This window comes from Beta vulgaris, chromosome 8 (assembly GCF_026745355.1).
Source record: "Beta vulgaris subsp. vulgaris cultivar EL10 chromosome 8, EL10.2, whole genome shotgun sequence".
NCBI classification, from domain to species: Eukaryota; Viridiplantae; Streptophyta; class Magnoliopsida; order Caryophyllales; family Amaranthaceae; genus Beta; species Beta vulgaris.
Genome location: NC_079209.1, coordinates 58,687,982 through 58,707,775, shown reverse-complemented (window position 1 = coordinate 58,707,775; position 19,794 = coordinate 58,687,982). Strand labels below are relative to the sequence as shown.

The following is a 19,794-nucleotide window of genomic DNA, read 5'->3' as shown; positions in this document are numbered from 1 at the left end:
TATCATCTATGCATTTGTATAAAATTATACATTATTTTGAATTTCTTTTTACATAAAGATAGAACAATGTAATGCATGCCAAAAGAAATAAGAAATAGTGAATTATCCTTGATCAAACATTCTAGGTCATGGTCAAAGGTCGTAACAAAACGTTATCAATTCGTTTGTCTTAGTTAGCAAAGTTGGACAACAATATTACATTTTTCAGAGTATTAAGTTGAATGTAAGACACGCATGATGTTAAAAATGTGTATGGATATAATAGTGAATGATCGAATAAATGATCTTTCCAAACACGTAGTTATACGCTTTCCTATAAGTTATTTACCAATCCACTAAGAATAATGGAGTATCACGATAATACTTATGAAATACGAAGAAGAAACATTAAATCTTTATTGTTAACAAGAAACAATCCAACAAGTGTTTGTAGTTTGATTTTGTTTAGAGAACAAGAGAATTTCATTCTCTAAGCAAGTACCATGGAATTATTTCTCATATCTAACCCTATTGCATATGTGATATCTTCCTATATATACTAGGACTGATTTACAGAAGAAAAGACTGAAATGACGCAACCATTCACACGAAAAGATATGCACCATTTCACGAAATAAGTGCCTCGTCAAGCAAACTGATGAACTTGGAGCTTGCTCTCTTTCATGAAGCGAGCGCTCCATGATCCTGCCAAGGAATTGGTTCTATTCCAATTTCCCTGCCAACTCTGAGCGATCGCTCTAACTTGGCACTATTCCAATTTCCCTGCCAATTCTGAGCGAGCGCTCTACTGAGAGCGGGTACTTTACTGACTTGCCTTTTTTTTCGTTTTTCCTTCTTTCTCATCAAATATCATCAAATTGATACATTTAACTATAAAAAGTCCAACATATGATCTTTTCAACGAATACTGAATGATGAAATATTGCAGGTGTGATCTTGGGGAGGGTATTTAGTTACCATATCATAAGTTTATCACAAGTTCTTTATATCCAATTTCAGGATCTACAAACGAAGTTTCAGATTCTTGATCTTACATTTCATGTTATCAATCATCGCTAACCAAAACTACCCCCGCTTTGTCCGAGAATTTTCATGTTGGGCGATAGTTAAATACAAATGACAGATTGAATAAAGAAATGAATTGATACATCAATGTGCTAGGTGAAAACAAAAAGAATCAGAATCATGCCACTTTGGCCGATCCTCATTCCGCAAGATTTTTTTTACACGAGAGAAAAGTTGTGAGCAGATCTCTCAGGATGAAATATAGTCAGCTCACCCTCCAGGTTTGTGTTCATGTTTGCCGTCGCATCTCGCTACTTAGCCGTCCACCATCAGAAAACTGACTTCGTGTCCTATCAAACTCGCTACTAGCGTAATCTTCACTTAGATATACTAGCTTCCTGAATTTCTTCACATCCTCCTTGTCCACACTACTATCCATGTCAACAGAACCCTGGGATGAGCTAAATCCCGGCTTAACACCGTCATTAAGATCGGATAAAGACAGATTTCCTTCTAGGGCCCGAACTACCTGTCCCATAACCACAAAGTAAACACTTTAAGAATCTGTAGATGAAGCAGCACCAGGAATAGAACAATCATACAGAGGCCATCCAATTGGTGATTCCATAAAGGTGATTGGATCTTGAGTGCAGTGATCAATTAAACAACTAAGGGTCCATTTGGTACTGGAAAGTGGAAATGATTTTAACATAATTTTATAAGAAAATCTCGTGTCAAACTCCAATGTAATGAAACTTCATCCCAACCATGTGTTTTTCTTTGTAAATCTCAATTACCCCTCATTACCACCTTCCCAAATGGTAAACAGTAATGAAATTTTAGACAGAAGATAGATGTTTAAGGCTGAAGTAGCATTACCAATGCCATGGATATTGACATAGGAATCCCTTAGCAGATTCACACTCAAATAACTATTACCACCATATATGAGTACCAAACGGGGTGTTAGGACTTAGGAGTACCCAAATCCACATTGATTCGAGGAGTTTTTCACTTCATATGAAATAGGTCTCGCTCTTCTCATATTATTATTACTCACCATAGAAAAAAGAAGTGTTAAAAGTTCATGATCCCACTGATAAGTGCTATACAAGTAAGTTCATCACATTATTACTCCGTAAGTTTAGGAATTCTAGTGAAGAGAGCATGGCCCTGAATTAATTAGATTTGGTTCTCTTCAGAACCCAACTCCTAGATTTCTTAATTATGTTCATGCAAGCCACATTGATTAAACCCAGGCCCGGCTAAGGCCCTGTGCAGGGTGAGCAACTGGACAGGGTCCCCAAATTATAAAGGCCCAATTATATAGGTTGTTTTGCCAAAGTAAAAAAAAAAATAACTAAATCTAATTACTGTTCACGCTTCTAACACAGTGCGGTCTCCCCAATTTCCAACGTCCCATTAATGAATGCTCTGTCGATTCATGTTTTCCAAAAAAATTCAGTCATTCTCCATTACAGCTCTAAAATAAGGTTCAAGAAGAAATCAAAATCTATTTTCTTTTACCAAACCCTCACAAGGTCAAACAACGTTACTTTATTTCGCTGAACCATCGACATTCTTCGCTTTCTTTCAGATTGGTTGTAATACAATACAGATTCTCTACAGAGAAGAGAAATTGAGGGTTTTCTTATGGAGTTCAATCATTCTATTGCTCAAGGGTTTAATTGGCATTCTTTGTTTTCTTCTACTAAAAAGGGTACGTTTTGACAACTCATTTCTTGCTTTTCTAAATCATAAATTTTGCGATTTGCTTTGTTCTAGAAATTACCGAGTCATGTTAGTTTTAAAAAAAAAAAAATATGTGGAGTACTATGTTATATATTTAATTATGAATATGTAATATATGTTGAGTTTTGTTTGAAAAAAAAAATTTACTAATTGCATCAAATTCTGTTTTTACTCTTTAAAATCTCATAATTTAATTTAGCACAGGGCCCCTGGATCGTATGAGACGGCCCTAATTAAACCATTTAAGAAGCAAGGTAAGCCAAGGGCTCCCAAGCTGCTTAGCTGTGTGCCTATTGGAAATCATGAGTTATGTAAAGTTTTTTCACATTTTGCTTCATGTTATTTCTAGAAATATTGCACCCGTCTGGCCGTCTCAACTCTAACAGTGTGTTTGGTTCATTTTTAGTGAAGGAAAGGAAGAGAAGAAAAAAGAAGGGAAGAGAAAAGAAGAGAAGGGAGGAGAAAGGAAAAAAAACCTTAACTTCTCATGTTTGGTATAAATTTTCTTTTTCCTCCCAAATTCCCCCACTTTTGGGAGGAAAGAAAGTGCAATTTTATTAAATAGTCTTTCCTTCCAATTCCTCCCATTTCCTTTCACTTAATTTCTTTTTAAGAACCAAACATTGGAAAGTAACAAATTTCCTTCCACTTCCTTTCTTTTCCTTCCAAATTCCTTCTACCAAACAAGCTGTAAAGTGACAATTTCTAAAAAATAGATAATACTAAGAATGGGGAATTGAGGATTCAAAGCACCTTCTTCGCAATCCAAGAGTAAATTTAAGTACTTGGTTGAATTTATTTGTCTTTCGGTTAAGTCAATTATAGGTTCAGGAAAATTCCACAAAGCTTGATATACAAGTTATAGTGTTATACAGCCACAAGTCACCTTCAATTCACCAGGATAAAAACTAACTTGCATAGCCACTTTTAATCGGGCAAAACCCGGAGTTAAAAGTAGAATTTACCTGACTCATTCGTGGTCTGCGTCTTGCAGAATGACGTACACAAGAAGCAGCACAAGTGATCATGCAGCCCATTTCTTCATAGTCAAATTTGCTTTCCAATCGTGGATCAACTAAAGGATCAAAATTCCCATCTTGCACAGCTTTTGAAAGTAGTGGTCTAGCCTGCAGTAGAAGAAAATAAGTTTAGCTTTCTGAAAAAACTACCCACCCACCCACCCCCCGGTGCGCACAGGCCAAAGCAAAGGAAAATAATCACTGTAACATTGTGAATGAATTTGCAGTCTTGTAAAAGGATAACTTACCCAGTCCACCAAGCTATCCTCCATCTCAGAATTTGGTGAGTAGTCAACTGGACGACGCCCTGTAATTAATTCCAGAAGCATTACTCCAAAAGAGAAAACATCACTCTTCTCAGTGAGCTTTCCGGAATTAGCATACTCTGGAGCCATGTACCTATCAATGTTGGGGAAAAGTAAGTAACATAGCTTCCTCCTCCTCTCCTTTTTAAGAGAGAGGGGGGGGGGGGGGTTGCCTCAAAGCCAAGCCAGATAGAGCAAGAAAATGAAATATAATCATGAAATTCTTTGCAAACACTGTTCACCAAAAGTTGAATCATGTACAGAAGACCACAAATAAAAGGAAATATCAGAAATATATGATCGAGCTACCAAAACTCAACCATATAAGAGAGCATATCTTATCAACTTCTCTGGATATATATAACAGGAAGAAGTTTTACAGAAAATTACCCAAAAGTTCCCATAACTCGGGTGGATACATGAGTGTCAGCATCAGAAGTGAACTTTGCCAGTCCAAAATCAGCAACCTGAATTAAAGAATCCAGATATTAATAGCCATAGGAGGAATCAAAATAACTACACGATGTTGTCAGTTTTATGGAGATTTACAAAAAAATTGATATAGAAGGGAAGGATACAATAGGAAGTAGAAAATAATTTGCTTATCAAGAAGCTTGTGAAGGAAGATGGAGAGTTAGTTAGCGAAAGAGAGGAATCTCAATGTTACAAACAGGAGAGATTAGGAAAAGAAAAGTATGAAAGAGTCTAGTTAAGAATGTTTAGAGAGATCTTGGGAGAGTTTCAAGCCTCTCAAATGCTTGAAGTTTATCTTAGTTTAAGCAATTCCATCTTATTAAACTAAGTCCATTTTCAATCCTTAATCACTATCTTAATCTTGCATTAGCCATGTCAGTCCATAGCAAGACAGACCTCTCCTTCTCAACGAGGCAAAATATCAAAGGCTAGCAAAGACAAACCCTGAACAATACCAGTGTTATAAACTTACCAAGGCCTCAAACTTGAAATCCAGAAGTATATTAGCTGCTTTAATATCGCGATGAATGATTTTTGGATGACCTGCAAAAGCAAATATCTTCAGATTGTAATACAGGTACATTAGGGTATGAAGCCAGGAAATGGTTAGAACAAAGGCTTACAATCCTCATGCAAATATGCCAATCCTTTCGCAGAACCAACAGCAATCTTCAGCCTCGTGGACCAATCCATTACAGTTTGTCCATTCCCTGCAAAAAGGTGCGTTCCATCAGATTAAAGTACAGTTCTTCCCAAGAGAACCCAAAAAGTTGCATGAGTTTCAATTGCAGATGATGCCTTAATAAGTTTAAAAGGAAATCCCATAAAGGATGATATATAAACGACTGAGATCATAACATAGAAGTATATATCTTCACTCTCATTGTGTCTTATCTTGTGTCCCATTGTCTCTTACTTAGCCATGTAATCCACATTCACCACTAACATTAAGTAGCCAGCTTTGAGGTGGTGACGTGTAAAACTTAAGGGAAGATGGGACATAAGACGGGGCATACAATGGAACATATGATCCCATCCCATTAATGAAAATCACAATCAGACATATGATCCCATCCCATATATAGGGTCTTTAGAGACGGTAAAACGTTACTAGAGTGACAAACTAACCATGCAAATGGAACTCCATGGTTTTGTTTGGAAGAAACTCATAAACAAGCAATTTCTGTGGGCCAGTAATGCAGTATCCAACCAATGTCACAAGATGCTTGTGGTGCACTCGGCTAATTGTCTCCACCTCTGCTTGAAATTCACGATCACCCTGCCCACTATTGGCTTTTAGTGACTTGACAGCTACTGTTTTCCCATTTGGAAGGATCCCTTTATGAACATATCCAAAACCACCTTGTCCTAGAAGATTGTTACTTGAGAAGCCATCAGTTGCAACTGAAAGTTCTTCATAAGTAAAGGAGCTCGATGAATTTCCTAATATAATTCCATGTGAAGATGGAGGAATTGAATTCTCAGGTCCTGAACTGTTTGACCAGAGAGCTCCACTGCCACTTGTAGACAGTGGTTGTGGAGGTGTTGAAGAATTCGACCTTGATGGTACAGCTCCCATCGATGGATGAGATGGGTTAGGCATTGAAAATTGATCAGCTGACTGGGCACCACTCTGTGGCCCAGATTGTGTTGACCCTTGATAAAAGCCATCTAGCAAATATAGTCATGAAAAATTGAGTGAGAGTAGCGCAACAAATTCTTCAGTCTCCATTTATAGATTATTTCCTCTTTCTAAAAGATCAAATAAAGACATAGGTTTTAATGCAATCATGTGGGAAAGATAGGAATGGCCACTAGAAGAGCATATATTATCTTTCTAGAATTCCATCAAGTGGAAAATAGTCGTAAATTTCATCAAGGCATATAGGCAGAAGTGAATAAAGAGCAATATGCTATTAGAACAAGAAGGTAGCTTCTTGAATTCTTTAACAACCTACGATTTGACACTCTAATATTTCAGCTTCTTTTTTGTATACTACTATTCAAAGCTGGAGTGATTGCATAAAAAGTTCTTCAGCTCACTGAGATTAAGCTCAACTTTTTCACTAAACAGCCAAATTGGAGTGAAAAGAACCAGGGACAATATTAGGATTCGGAGTTAATCGGCCTTGCAAGGATGTTAACAGCCCTTGGCTATATCATATTAGGGATGATGTTTTAATCTATGCCCCAGCACGATCGATCAGCTTCAGCTTCTTTTGAGCCAAATATATCCAATCAAGATGAGCAACTTCATCATGAAATATAAATGGACAGAACACATAACAAACATTACACTGAAAGGACAGTTCTGACTTTTGACACTATGTTACAATATTCTAGATACTGCATTTCCCAGATTGATGTAGTGGGTTCATAATGACAATCACCTCTAGATTTTCGTGATGGAACCTAGGTGAAATAATAAAATTCTTAAAACTCTATTCAAGCGCATAAACGTCTCAAGCTCAACTCATAACTTCACTCCAATAAAAGTAACTAGATAAGGACATCATTAACAATGACAGAGCATCAAAATCAAATGCAAAATCAACAAAGGAAATAGAGCAAATATCGAGAAAGGAAAAAAGAATATAAAAAAGAACTATTAAATTTAGTACTTCCTCCTTCATTGCGACAATTTGTTTTTCATACTTGCCAATTGAACACTCTGAACATTAACGTCTTTAATCATCTATTAGTAAAAAATTTATAAAGTTGATAATTTCATATATATGTCGAGACAAAACCAACAAGATCTCACATGTCTATTCTTTTCATCACGCAGAAATCACCAATGATTGTCAAAGTGACGTATGTAAATAGTGCAAAAGTCAAATTGTTGCAACTAATAAAGAACGGAGTGAGTATATGATTAAGACTCAAACCTTTGGGCACGTAATAACCCTCTCCTCCATATGGTTCTTTCTTTTTCTTCCTCCTAGCTAAGAGTAACCACAGGAAAATAAACACAGCCAATACAGCCACACCCCCTATTGCAATGCCCACAATAAGGCCGGTTGATGAACGAGATGATGAAGCTGGTGGAGGAGGAATTTCAAGTGAGGATGGTGGAGTTGAGTCTGATCCAGGGTTTGGAGGAGTGCGAGGTACATTTGGCGGAGACAGAGGAGGAGTTTGGGGTGTTTCTGGTGACAGCGGCTGGCTTGGAAGTGGAGGTGGTGGTAAACTCGGGGAAGGTTCAGGGGGTGGAGGCTGAGTAGGAGAGCTTGGAGATGGAGAAGATGGGCTAGGAGGAGGAGGGGATGGGCTTGGAGGAGGTGGTGACGGACTTATAGGTGAAGGTGAAGTCTCAGGAGTTGGGGCTGGAGGTGGAGGAGATGGGCTTGGAGGTGGAGGGGATGGGCTTGGAGGTGGAGGGGATGGAGCTGGGACTGGAGGTGGAGGAGACGGACTAGGAGGTGGCGTCTCAGGAACTGGGGCTGGAGGTGGAGGAGACGGACTAGGAGGTGGAGTTTCGGGAACTGGAGCTGGAGGTGGAGGAGACGGACTAGGAGGTGGTGGCGAAGGAGGTGGTGATGGACTTGGAAGTGGAGGTGAAAGAACTGGAGGTGGTGATGGGCTCGGAGGTGGAGGAGATGGAGTTGGGGCTGGAGGTGAAGGAGCTGGGGTTGCAGGTTCTGTTGGTGGGCTAAGAGGTGGAGAAGTAGTTGTAGGAGTTGGTGGAGGTGTGGAGTCAGGAGCTGGTGGTGACACTGGAGAAACTACAATATCTGGTGATGGAACTAACGCCGACATTTCTAAAGAAAATCCGAAACTTTAACGTAATAGCAATATCAAACCAAGCACTCCCTGAAATTTTCCTTGGCTTCCTTTGGAAGAAGAAGAAGAAAAAGAAGAGAGTGGAGCACCTCTTCCCTCCTCTTCAATACAATAAACGAATCAAGTCGATTCGCTTACAGTTCTTTCAAACATCAATATCATTATGCAGGCTTCTTTCTTTTCATTTTTCCGGCTGGCCATTGTATAACTAATCAACAAATATAGTTCTGAAAGAATCCAACTTCCAGAACCAAAACGTGCTCACTATGTTATATCTGAACAAGCCTTACCCCTAAAATTTTTCTAAAAAAAAAAAGAGCTTGACCATTTAATTGATCATTAAAAAAAACAACCTTCCATAGTTGCATGTCATGAATTAGCTAAGAGAAAGCTGTCGCAACTCGCAACTCGCAACTCGCAATGCCTTCCTACCTTCATCCAGATTGTTTTTCACAATCATACAAAGTTTCAAACCATGACCAAGTCATCAACACAACATATATTAACCCCAACACATGCATATATATATTAAAAACAAAACTCAGATTATGAATTTGACATATCACAATCAATCTGGGTGTCAAACTCCTAAAACAATTAACCTGGCTACTCCGAAAGGTCAACTTAATCATCAATTCAACTTCCATAATATATGTATTCTTCTACTCTATCTTATGGAATCTTTACCAAATTTTATATTATATTTCATTTCACTCCAAATAATTCCTATCCTAAAATCGTGCACTCCAATACATCAATGGCGACTTGACTCCCATTACTATACAATACTTGTTCGATTATACAACCCTAAAACTTTTTTTGAAAAAATACAATTAAATAAATGACAAATTCAACAAATTTCAGATTATACAAACCCTAAATCATGCTGGAATAAATTAAAATTTAAAATAAAATTCGCGGAATATATGCTAGCATTGTATAGTTCTTTGAAGGTAAATCATTAGTTGCTTACCTTGTTTAATTCTCTTCTCAATTCGTCCATAAAAACAGCTTCTTCAAATTCAAAATCTCTCTCCTCGTATTGCGATTCGCCTGCTCCGTCGGAATGGATGATTTTTGCTAAGAAATTTTGCAGTTTAGCTAAGGTTTGTACTTTTGTAAACTGTAGTATGTAAATGCATGTTGATAAATGTTTAATGTATTTCCCAGTTCTGAAATAAATGAGATGTTTCCTTAAAAAAAAAAACTCTTTATGTAAGGATGAGAAGTGTCTCGTTTATTTTAAAATAGAGGAAGTATAGAGTTTATCCCTTCCCTCGTATTCTCACGGTAAGTTTTCATTTGATCTATCTATTTTCTCTGGGTTTTTTTATTTATAATTGCGCCATTTGTGTTTTGATGGTATTTACATATTTATTTGGCTATTTTAATGAATGTTAATATTGTTTTAACATTTGAACATCAATATTTGATAGATTTTTCATATTGTAGTTGATATTCATTTTAGTAATTGACTATCCTGGTACATAATTACATTTTGTACATCAATGTTGCAAAACATTCATGATATATCTACAATGTTCATCTTGCATCTAACATCCATGTTGGTTAATGTTCATCCAATTTAACATATGTGGTGGGAAGAAGTATTCATCTAGCTTGTCTCTTTAATAGTTTTACTATGATTGTAATTTGTGATATATTAGTGAAAATCAAGTTATTAGGGTTTGGATGTAAGGGCATAAGGATAATAAAACAATAGTTTTATATTGGAAAGTTAGGCATTTAGAAGTCGTTTGGTTCAAAATATAGAATGGAAACAAATAGAGCAAGAAAATGGTAATAAATTAATTATTTTTATTGGGGGTAGGTTGAAGCCATGGAATAGAAAGGAAATGATAACCATTACCACAAAGTAATGGTTTTTGTTACTTGAGGGGGAGGGAAAGGTTACAAATTGGGAGACTTCACTGCCACCAAGTAATGATAATGGATTGACAAGTATTAAACCAAACATGAAGAAAGTAAATCGGTAATTGATTTCGTATCTTAGAGCTCAGAAATAATGAACGAAACATGCTCTTAGTCATACTCTTTTTAAGCTTCAGACTGGCACTTAATACTTAACTTTGTCAATGAATTGTTTAATGTATCAACTGATAATATTATTGCATTTTACAATTAAGTGTGTGTTCTCTTCACTTGAAATTCATTTATATGAACATGTTCCCCCTCAATATAACTTTGTGAACTGCTGAACTTACCTTATGTGAACTAATTGCAGTTGAAAATTGAATTTAGTTAACCCTTATTGGCCTCATATAAGAGGCGTCATGTGAACTTATCTCAACTTGTTATCTTAAAATGCATAAATACAAGGTGAAGAGGAATAAATGTATTGTTTGTGTGCAAGTATGGGAAATAATTGTGTTAACATGGCATTCAATATATATAGTGTACATTACAGACCTATGACTATAGTAAAGTACCATTCTACCCTTTACATAATAATATTATCTCTTTACATATAATATTATCTAATACACCCCTCAATCTTTACGGGGTGAAACTACGGATAGATTGGTACGATGTTTAGTAAACAAGTCAGTAGATAGGCCCTTAGTAAAAATGTCTGCAACCTGAGACTGGGTAGGAATATATCGAACAATAAGACCTCCCTTGGCAACCATTTCTCGAACAAAGTGATAGTCAACATCGATATGTTTGCTACGATCATGAACTGGATTAGCAGTGAGATAAGTAGCAGAGACATTGTCGCAATAGACAATCACAGGACGACGGAGAAAATGGCCAATGTCAGCAAGAAGTTGTTTGAGCCAAATAGTTTCCGCAGCTGTGTAGGCAACGGCCCTGTATTCAGCTTCAGTGGAGGATTTGGAGACAGTTGGTTGCTTTTTAGAACGCCAGGAAATTAAATTCTTCCCAAGAAAAATAGCATAGCCAGTAGTAGAACGCCTTGTGTCAGGGCATCCTGCCCAATCTGCATCTGAATAGGCAATAACAATAGTAGGAGAACTGCTGCTATATAAATAAAGACCATAATCCAGAGTGCCCTGTAGATATCTGAAAATTCTTTTCACAGCATGAAGGTGAGTAGTACGAGGAGCATGCATAAACTGAGACACCATATTAACAGCATAAGCAATATCAGGACGAGTCATAGTTAAGTACTGCAATGCACCAACCATACTACGATAATCTATGGGATCAGCAAGAAGTTCTCCATCAAGCAGAGATAATGTTACTCTAGAGACAACAGGAGTGGTAACTGGTTTAACAGTATGAAGATGGAATTTACGAAGTAAAGCAGAAACATACGTATGTTGGGACAAAAATAAACCAGATGGAGTACGCACAACCTGCACACCTAAGAAATAATGAAGATCCCCTAAATCCTTCATAGCAAATTTATATTCAATTTACATAATACAATAATTTAGGTTGTTCATTCAAAATCAAACTCTAATCTTCACTTATCTAAAACTTCTTCCATGAATTTATATCTATGCAAAACTCTATTTGAGTCAGCAAAGATTGACTCTTTATATCAAAATCGCTGATAAATTTAAGAGAAAAATAACATATGTATATATATATATATATGGAAATTCCCACTGGTAACCCTGTATTATGGAATAATTGCAATGGTAAACCGTTTTCTTTTGAGTTTCAAAAATAATCCTATACTTAGTAATATTATACAACCGTGACAGTAATGAAGGTTTAAACTTTCATTCAACCATTAGTATTATTGTCTTACCTAACCCAGGTTAACCCCAACTACACCCAGCCCATTAACATCCCATCCACCCACCACAGTTCCACCCGTCCACGATTGTCCCACCGCTCTACATGAATCCCACTCCACCACCAATGTCCCACTTCTCCAGTACTGTCCCACCTCTCCACCAATGAGAAGAGAAGTCACAGGGAGGGAGAGAGTAACAAGGAGAGAGAAAAAGTCATTGGAAGGGAGAGAGTGACGGACTGACGGGGTATAGTGTTTCCGGTGGAAGGATGGTGGTGGGGTGGGGATTTAGTGGATTAGGTAGTGGTTTGGGGTTAACTTGGGTTAGGCTAGTAAATGTGTTTAAGTATAGGGTATTTTGAAACTCAAAAGAAATACGGTTTACCATTGCAATTGTTCTATAATACAGGGTTATCGGTGGAAATTTCCCATATATATATATATATATATATATATATATATATATATATATATATATATATATGTATAAACTCATGGAATCTCTTTAGTCAAGCTATTACTGAGATAATGGATTCTGCAAATTACTTGTACAAAAACCCGAGTGGAAAATAAAATAAAGAAGAAATTGAAGAAAGAATGACGTTGAATAATTGTTCCTCCGATGATCAAACAAATAATAGTGATGGTGATCTTTATTCTATGATTGCACCATATTATCCCTTTACATATAATATTATCTAATAGTTTGTTTCAAATTTTTTTTAAAAAATAGAAACCTAGAGTCGTATTATTGTGTGTGGAAATGAGCGACTAAGCGCAGTAATATAGACGAGATTCGATCCCAAGTCTCTAATACCACCCCACAAGATTTTGTCAACTAAGTTAAACAACATCCACAATTAAGAGTCGTGTGGCTGCTATGGCCTATGAGTAATCATGTCATATCGAGACATCTAATATCAGTGCATCAGTTGGAAAAATATATTATAAATTTAAATCAACTTGTTTAATTTAAGCACAATCGAGTTTAAGCTGAGTTTTTATGTCATCTCAATTTTTAACTATTTTTTGAGAGATTATGTCATTTCAACTTTTTAATTATTTTTTGAGAAATTATGTCATATCAATTTCTATGGGAAAGAATGTAAATCAACCAACATCACTGACATTTGTTATGGTATCCTATAATTTTTTCTCTATTTCTCAACCAATCATCTTTTATATTTGTGGCATTGTATCATTGTATTGTAGATATCGAGTCACTAAAGAACTACTCGAAATAGTATTAGCCCAACAAACTTACGTTATAACCTTTTATTCCGGCCCAAGTAAAGAATAAAATAAAGAAGAAATTGAAGAAAGAATGACGTTGAATAATTGTTCCTCCGATGATCAAACAAATAATAGTGATGGTGATCTTTATTCTATGATTGCACCATATTATCCCTTTACATATAATATTATCTAATAGTTTGTTTCAATTTTTTAAAAAAAAATAGAAACCTAGAGTCGTATTTTTGTGTGTGGAAATGAGCGACTAAGCGCAGTAATATAGACGAGATTCGATCCCAAGTCTCTGATACCACCCCACAAGATTTTGTCAACTAAGTTAAACAACATCCACAATTAAGAGTCGTGTGGCTGCTATGGCTTATGAGTAATCATGTCATATCGAGACATCTAATATCAGTGCATCAGTTGGGAAAATATATTATAAATTTAAATCAACTTGTTTAATTTAAGCACAATCGAGTTTAAGCTGAGTTTTTATGTCATCTCAACTTTTTAACTATTTTTTGAGAGATTATGTCATTTCAACTTTTTAATTATTTTTTGAGAAATTATGTCATATCAATTTCTATGGGAAAGAATATAAATCAACCAACATCACTGACATTTGTTATGGTATCCTATAATTTTTTCTCTATTTCTCAACCAATCATCTTTTATATTTGTGACATTGTATCATTGTATTGTAGATATCGAGCCACTAAGGAACTACTCGAAATAGAATTAGCCCAACAAACTTACATTATAACCTTTTATTCCGGCCCAAGTAAAGAATTGTTGTAGAAATTGAAAGAAATTCATGCTGATAGAAGTCTTTGGCAAATGAGAAGTAAATTTCCAACACTCAACAACCTCTTTCTTTTGTGCAAAAAAACACATCCATAATAAACCTCAGCAAAATCAATATTATTATACAAAAGAATTACCCAATTTGCAGTATGTTACCTCTCTATATAAGCAATAGTAAATACATTGGAGTGGGAAACAATGATTCCACTGCAAGGAAAAAGAATATGCCCAAAAAAACAAAAAAGAAAGAAAAAATTGTGTTAGAATAGTGACACTCACAATCTAATATATATGAAACAATTAATTTCCCTTTTCACAATCTGGATTCAGGGACTTCTTTACATGAAGAAATGTCTAAGCTTCCACTGATAATCAAGAAGTTCCACTGAAACCTCTAATATCTCCTTTCATCTTTCCCATCTCCGTCTCTCGGGTTGTTTGACGACTTTGACCTTCACTGAATCCTCTACTATCTCCTTTCATCTCTCGAGTAGTTTGACGACTTTGGGCTTCACTACTCGAACCAGATGGGTACATACCATACTCGCTGGTCGTTCCACCATACTCGCTGCTACCGTACTCTGTGCTCGCAAGGGCCATCTGCCTGAATTTCTTCATGTCGTCCTTGTATTGGGAGGTATCATAATCTGAGCTTCCATAGGAGCTGTAAATTGAACTCTGTCCTGGTCTTATTCCTTCATTTAGGTCAGAAAGAGACACTTCTCCTTCCAAGGCTCTAACAACCTGCTTGGTATGTCAGGTAAAGATTCATAATCAGAACCAAACCCCACTTCTATGAGAGCAGCAAAGCATGAGATGAAGTTATTCCTTTTGCATCTTTATGATAGTGTATTTACGCTCTATATGGTTGGACGGAAAATATTTTTAATGAAATGTGATTTTCCATGAACAAGACATTTTCCAGGGGAGAACTATTTGCCACTCTAGTCTTTGCAAACTAAGAGTAAGAAACCTTGAAAATGTACATATTATCTAGGTGAGATTATGTATTTATGTGTTTAAAAAGCCAATTACTTGCATCAACAAGAAACTCAATATGAAGAGACCAAGAATGAATAGTCAGACTGATAATGTCAACTTCTGTTTCCCACTTGCTTAAACCTTTCCCTTTCAAACCCATATAATCATCTACTCTAATAAGTTTTCATAAAACAATTTTACTCTAAATACAGAGAGAGTACGTAATGTTCAAAGTCCACCAAATCAACATATACACTAGGAAGTTTCTGTCCTTGAGACCAATCAAGTGTTGTTGTCCCCTTTTGGTAAGGTGGAGGGCAGCTGTCTAAATTAATTCGAAACTTACTCATGTTAAATTCACAGACATTTCAACTCAACCATTTCTTTTAAGAATTAATCATTAACCCAACCAACCCAAAGAAGTAAGTTGCATGTGAAGGCCATACATACCACATTACCATGTGATAAGCTGGTGATGTTGGAAACACTTCAAAATAACCAAAACAATTGATGCTAAATTTTATTGACACATGAGGTTATTCTTTACTAATTCTCCAGTGATACCAGATTATAAACTCTGTCAATATTGTAATATTGACATGAAAATTTAAATAAATATCAGTGACTGCTAAAAAGCATTGGAAAAGGAAAACCGGAAGCTTGATAAGAGATGTTGGTCATGTAGTCATGTAGTCATGTTGTGTGAGAGTAGTTGCGTATAGTAAGCTTAGATTAGGCTCTGTTCTCTTCAACTAAATTTCACTTAATTCTTGAAAAATAAGTTCGGGCAAGTTCAAATTACATAACAGCCGATAAGTCCAGATAAGGGTTGATAAGAACTAATACATTTCAACAAGTTCAGATAAGGGCTAAAAAAGTCCAAGATGTTCCAGTAAGTGAAATTCAAGTGAAGACACACTGGATCCAACAATTTACCTTCTACTGAGAAATATACTTCTTCCTAAAAGGTTTCTCTGAAATGCAACATATATATCAGCTCCACCTAATTAGTGATCCTACACTCACCCACATATGCCAAATTTGCATCACCTTCCTTAGCTCAGCGCTAATTTCCATTGCATTTGCAACCCCTAGAAATTTTTTATGTTTTGAAAGTTATAGTTTGGTACATTAACCGAAAAATTATCTCCAGTGGACGTCCACAAAAGTTTTCTTCCTCCATCCATTTCTATCTACTGTTGTATACTCCTACAAACCCAATTTCTTCATATATTCCTGATTCCCTCCATCCAAGTCATCTTTTGTTTGCCTGGCTTCTAAAATCTTCACAATCCCAACTCTTTAATCCACTTACAGGTGCATCTTATAGTTGGACATGCTATATTACTACATAAAATATGCCACTCAGTAAGCCTAAGCACTACGGATTGTTATTCGTTGTTCGCCTTTAAGGCCACCAAGTCAGCAGATTTATCAAAGTCAACAAGGCTTTTTGTTTAGAAAAAATCAGGCTTTGATTCACAAATATGTGAACAGCTTTTTCCAGAACCATGTGACTTCACATATCAACTTTTTGGTGTATCTTCCAAAGCCAGTATCCCAATAAGAGAAGAATAACAGTTTAGAGTCCAATGCAATATAGAGTAACAATTTATTACCTGGCTCATTCTAGGGCGGCGGCGTGCTGAATGACGGACACAAGCAGCAGCACAAGCGACCATGCGGGCCATTTCACTGGGGTTGAAATTATTTTGCAGATGCTGATCAACGAGAGTCTCAAAGTTGTTTTCTTCCAGAGCTCTTGTCAGCAAAGGTCTTGCCTGCAGAGACCAAAAATAAAGCATTTTTACTTCTCTGATCCAAAACATTTTTCTTCCCAGATAATTAAAGGTAACAGTCAATATGATTTAAAGAACGAGACAAGTCTAGAACGAAGCTCTACAAATGGACTAAATGCTTACCCAATCAACTAGACTGTCATCCGTGTAAGCCTGTGTTGCATCAACTGGCCTTCGCCCAGTAATCAGTTCCAGAAGCATGACTCCAAAGGAGAAAACATCAGATTTATCTGTAAGCTTCCCACTTGAAGCATACTCAGGAGCCAGGTAACTGGTAATGACATACACAAGGAAACTCCCTTAGCAATTATTTCAATTTCAAGTAAGCAACAGGTTAACTTAACACATTGGAATTATACAGGCAAAGATCCTTCCTCAAAGAATTTCTTTTTGATAAAAAGTAACAGTATTCTATGAGAAGCACGTGTAGAAGAGAACACTTACCCAAAAGTACCCATGACACGAGTGGATATATGAGTCTGAACTTCCGAGGAAAACTTTGCCAGTCCAAAATCTGCAACCTGAACAAATGAAACCAACAACATAATTATACAAGTCATGAAAAAAGTTTCGATGAATCAGCTTGAAGAGTGATTAAATTGCAGAAGCTCGTGTCCATGAAGGGCACAATTGAGCTAGCTCAACAGCTGTTACTACTAAAAAACTAATGCCCACAGATTATAGTATTGATCAAGAGGAAAATCAAGCCGATGGGAAAATCTGAGTATCTGACTCTTAAAAATGCAATCTCACCTTTGCCTCAAACTTGTAATCCAGAAGAATATTGGCAGATTTAATATCTCGATGAATAATCTTCGGATGACCTACAGAAATAGGCAGTAGAGAATCAATATAGTTGACTTTAAACACTGGTGTGTAAGGAAATGACATTGATAGAACACCTACAGTCCTCATGCAGATATGCCAATCCTTTTGCAGTTCCAAGAGCAATCCTCAGTCGTGTAGGCCAATCCATTGTAGGCTGTTCTTTGGCTGCAGAGTGGCATTTTCAAAAATTAATCAGATGCATGCAAATACTCAATGGAAACTGCCAATACAAGAAGCAAAAGGCGTAAAATTCAGTAAACATACTATGAAACCATTCAGTAAAGCAATAAACTAACCATGAAGATGATACTCCATGGTACCATTTGGAACAAACTCGTAAACCAGCAACCTATGTGACCCAGTGATGCAATATCCAACCAATGAGACAAGATGTTTGTGATGGACACGGCTGATAATTTCAACTTCTGCCTGGAACTCGCGCTCTCCCTGTCCACTACCTGCTTTAAGGGACTTAACAGCAACTTCTTTACCATTTGGAAGGACACCCTTGTGAACATACCCAAAACCACCTTGACCCAAGAGGTTAGCTTCCGAGAACCCATCCGTTGCCATTGCCAACTCGTCATAAGAGAATGGGCTCTTCACAAACCCAAGTGACAGTCCTGGTGAAGGTGGTGGAATCGGGTTTTCAGAACCAAAGCTTGACCCAGAACCCCCACCACTGCTCATAAACTGTCCAGGAGGTGGTGGCGGAGGTTGGGGCTGGGGTGAAGGAGATCTAGGTGGCCGCGTTTGTGCTGCTGGTGGAGGAGGGGGCTTTGGCACCTGATAATGCTGCGCAGGTGGCGGATAATTCTGCTGCCACTGCTGTGCTTGAACACCGTATGGCCCATCTAGAATTAACAAACCAACATCATAATCAATATAAATCAATATAAATGAGCAAACACATCAACACAGAAGCACTTGAGATCAAACAATCTCATCCAGATCTAATCTTCCAATCATCAACCATGAATACCAAGTGACATATCTCACAATCAATGCAGGTGCATGCAGAAGTCAATTTATAAGTAGGCCAACCATCATTCAATGAAGCAAAAAAAAAAACACCTTCAAATCTTCAATACGCCGCCAAAAAAAGAAATACTGTAAAACACAGATCTATATACACAAAAAAATACCAAAAGATTAAAAAAAAAAAGTGTCACATAGATATACTTCAAAGATCAAGAAAAAACACCTTTACTAATTCAACAATCCAAATCCAAAATTTTCAAGAATCAATCCCTCAATACATGCCTAACATTAAGATCAAGAAATCAAAGAAAATACAGAAAAAATTGATGCAAATTAAAATTACCTTTAGGTCCAACAGGAGCATGAGGAGGTGGAGGAGGAACATAGTAACCTTCACCGCCATACTCATTTCTTCGTTTCTTCTTCTTACGAAAACAACAAACACAAATTATACTGAATATCACCAACACCGCTACTCCTGCTATTGCTATTCCTACCACCATCCCCGTCGATACTCCATTATTACTTCCTGTATCCGGACTTTGACCCGATCCTGAACCCGAACCCGAACCTGAATCTGAACCTCGCGTTGGAGGAGAAGGAGAAGGAGTACTCCTCCCGCCGCCGGAAGAAGAAGGAGGAGAATCGCCGGAAGGTCGTGAAGGAGGAGAGAGAGGAGTTGACGGTGGAGAACTACCGGAAGGTGCAGGCGGAGATATCGCCGGAGTTGAAGGTGGAGATGTCGTCGAAGGCGGAGAAGTCGCCGGAGTTGTCGTCGGAGGTGGAGATGACGCCGGAGTTGTTGTCGGAGGAGGAGAAGTCGCCGGAGTTGTTGTAGGAGGTGGAGTAGTTGTCGGAGGTGGAGAAGTCGCCGGAGTTGATGTCGGAGGAGGAGAAGTTGCCGGAGTAGAAGGTGGTGGAGCAGGGGGAGAAGGAGAGGAAGTAGGAGGAGGAGCAGCGGTGGATGAAGGTGGAGGAGTGGTGGTCGTCGGAGGAGATGTCGCCGGCGCCGGCGACGACATTGTTGATGAGGAGAGAGAAAAAGTGTGGAGTTTTTTTTTTGTTTAGAGGAGAGAGAGAGAGAGAGATTGTATGCG

At 37.3% G+C, this 19,794-nt stretch overlaps 2 protein-coding genes across 2 annotated transcripts; both read right to left on the bottom strand.

Moving 5' to 3' along the window:
* Positions 1–968: 968 nt before the first annotated feature.
* On the bottom strand, positions 969–9,279 carry LOC104902208 (proline-rich receptor-like protein kinase PERK1). The gene is made up of 8 exons (XM_010689906.4): positions 7,444–9,279; positions 5,684–6,226; positions 5,179–5,265; positions 5,028–5,098; positions 4,472–4,548; positions 4,025–4,175; positions 3,723–3,884; positions 969–1,534 (listed from the first exon to the last, which is right to left on the bottom strand). Exons 1-8 carry the CDS (start codon positions 8,312–8,314, stop codon positions 1,295–1,297), a joined length of 2,202 nt encoding a protein of 733 aa, XP_010688208.1. The 5' UTR covers positions 8,315–9,279; the 3' UTR covers positions 969–1,294.
* A 4,925-nt stretch (positions 9,280–14,204) lies between these two features.
* LOC104902207 (proline-rich receptor-like protein kinase PERK1) lies at positions 14,205–19,794 on the bottom strand. The gene is made up of 8 exons (XM_048635139.2): positions 19,041–19,794; positions 18,013–18,570; positions 17,795–17,881; positions 17,642–17,712; positions 17,333–17,409; positions 17,012–17,159; positions 16,709–16,870; positions 14,205–14,852 (listed from the first exon to the last, which is right to left on the bottom strand). Exons 1-8 carry the CDS (start codon positions 19,717–19,719, stop codon positions 14,481–14,483), a joined length of 2,154 nt encoding a protein of 717 aa, XP_048491096.1. The 5' UTR covers positions 19,720–19,794; the 3' UTR covers positions 14,205–14,480.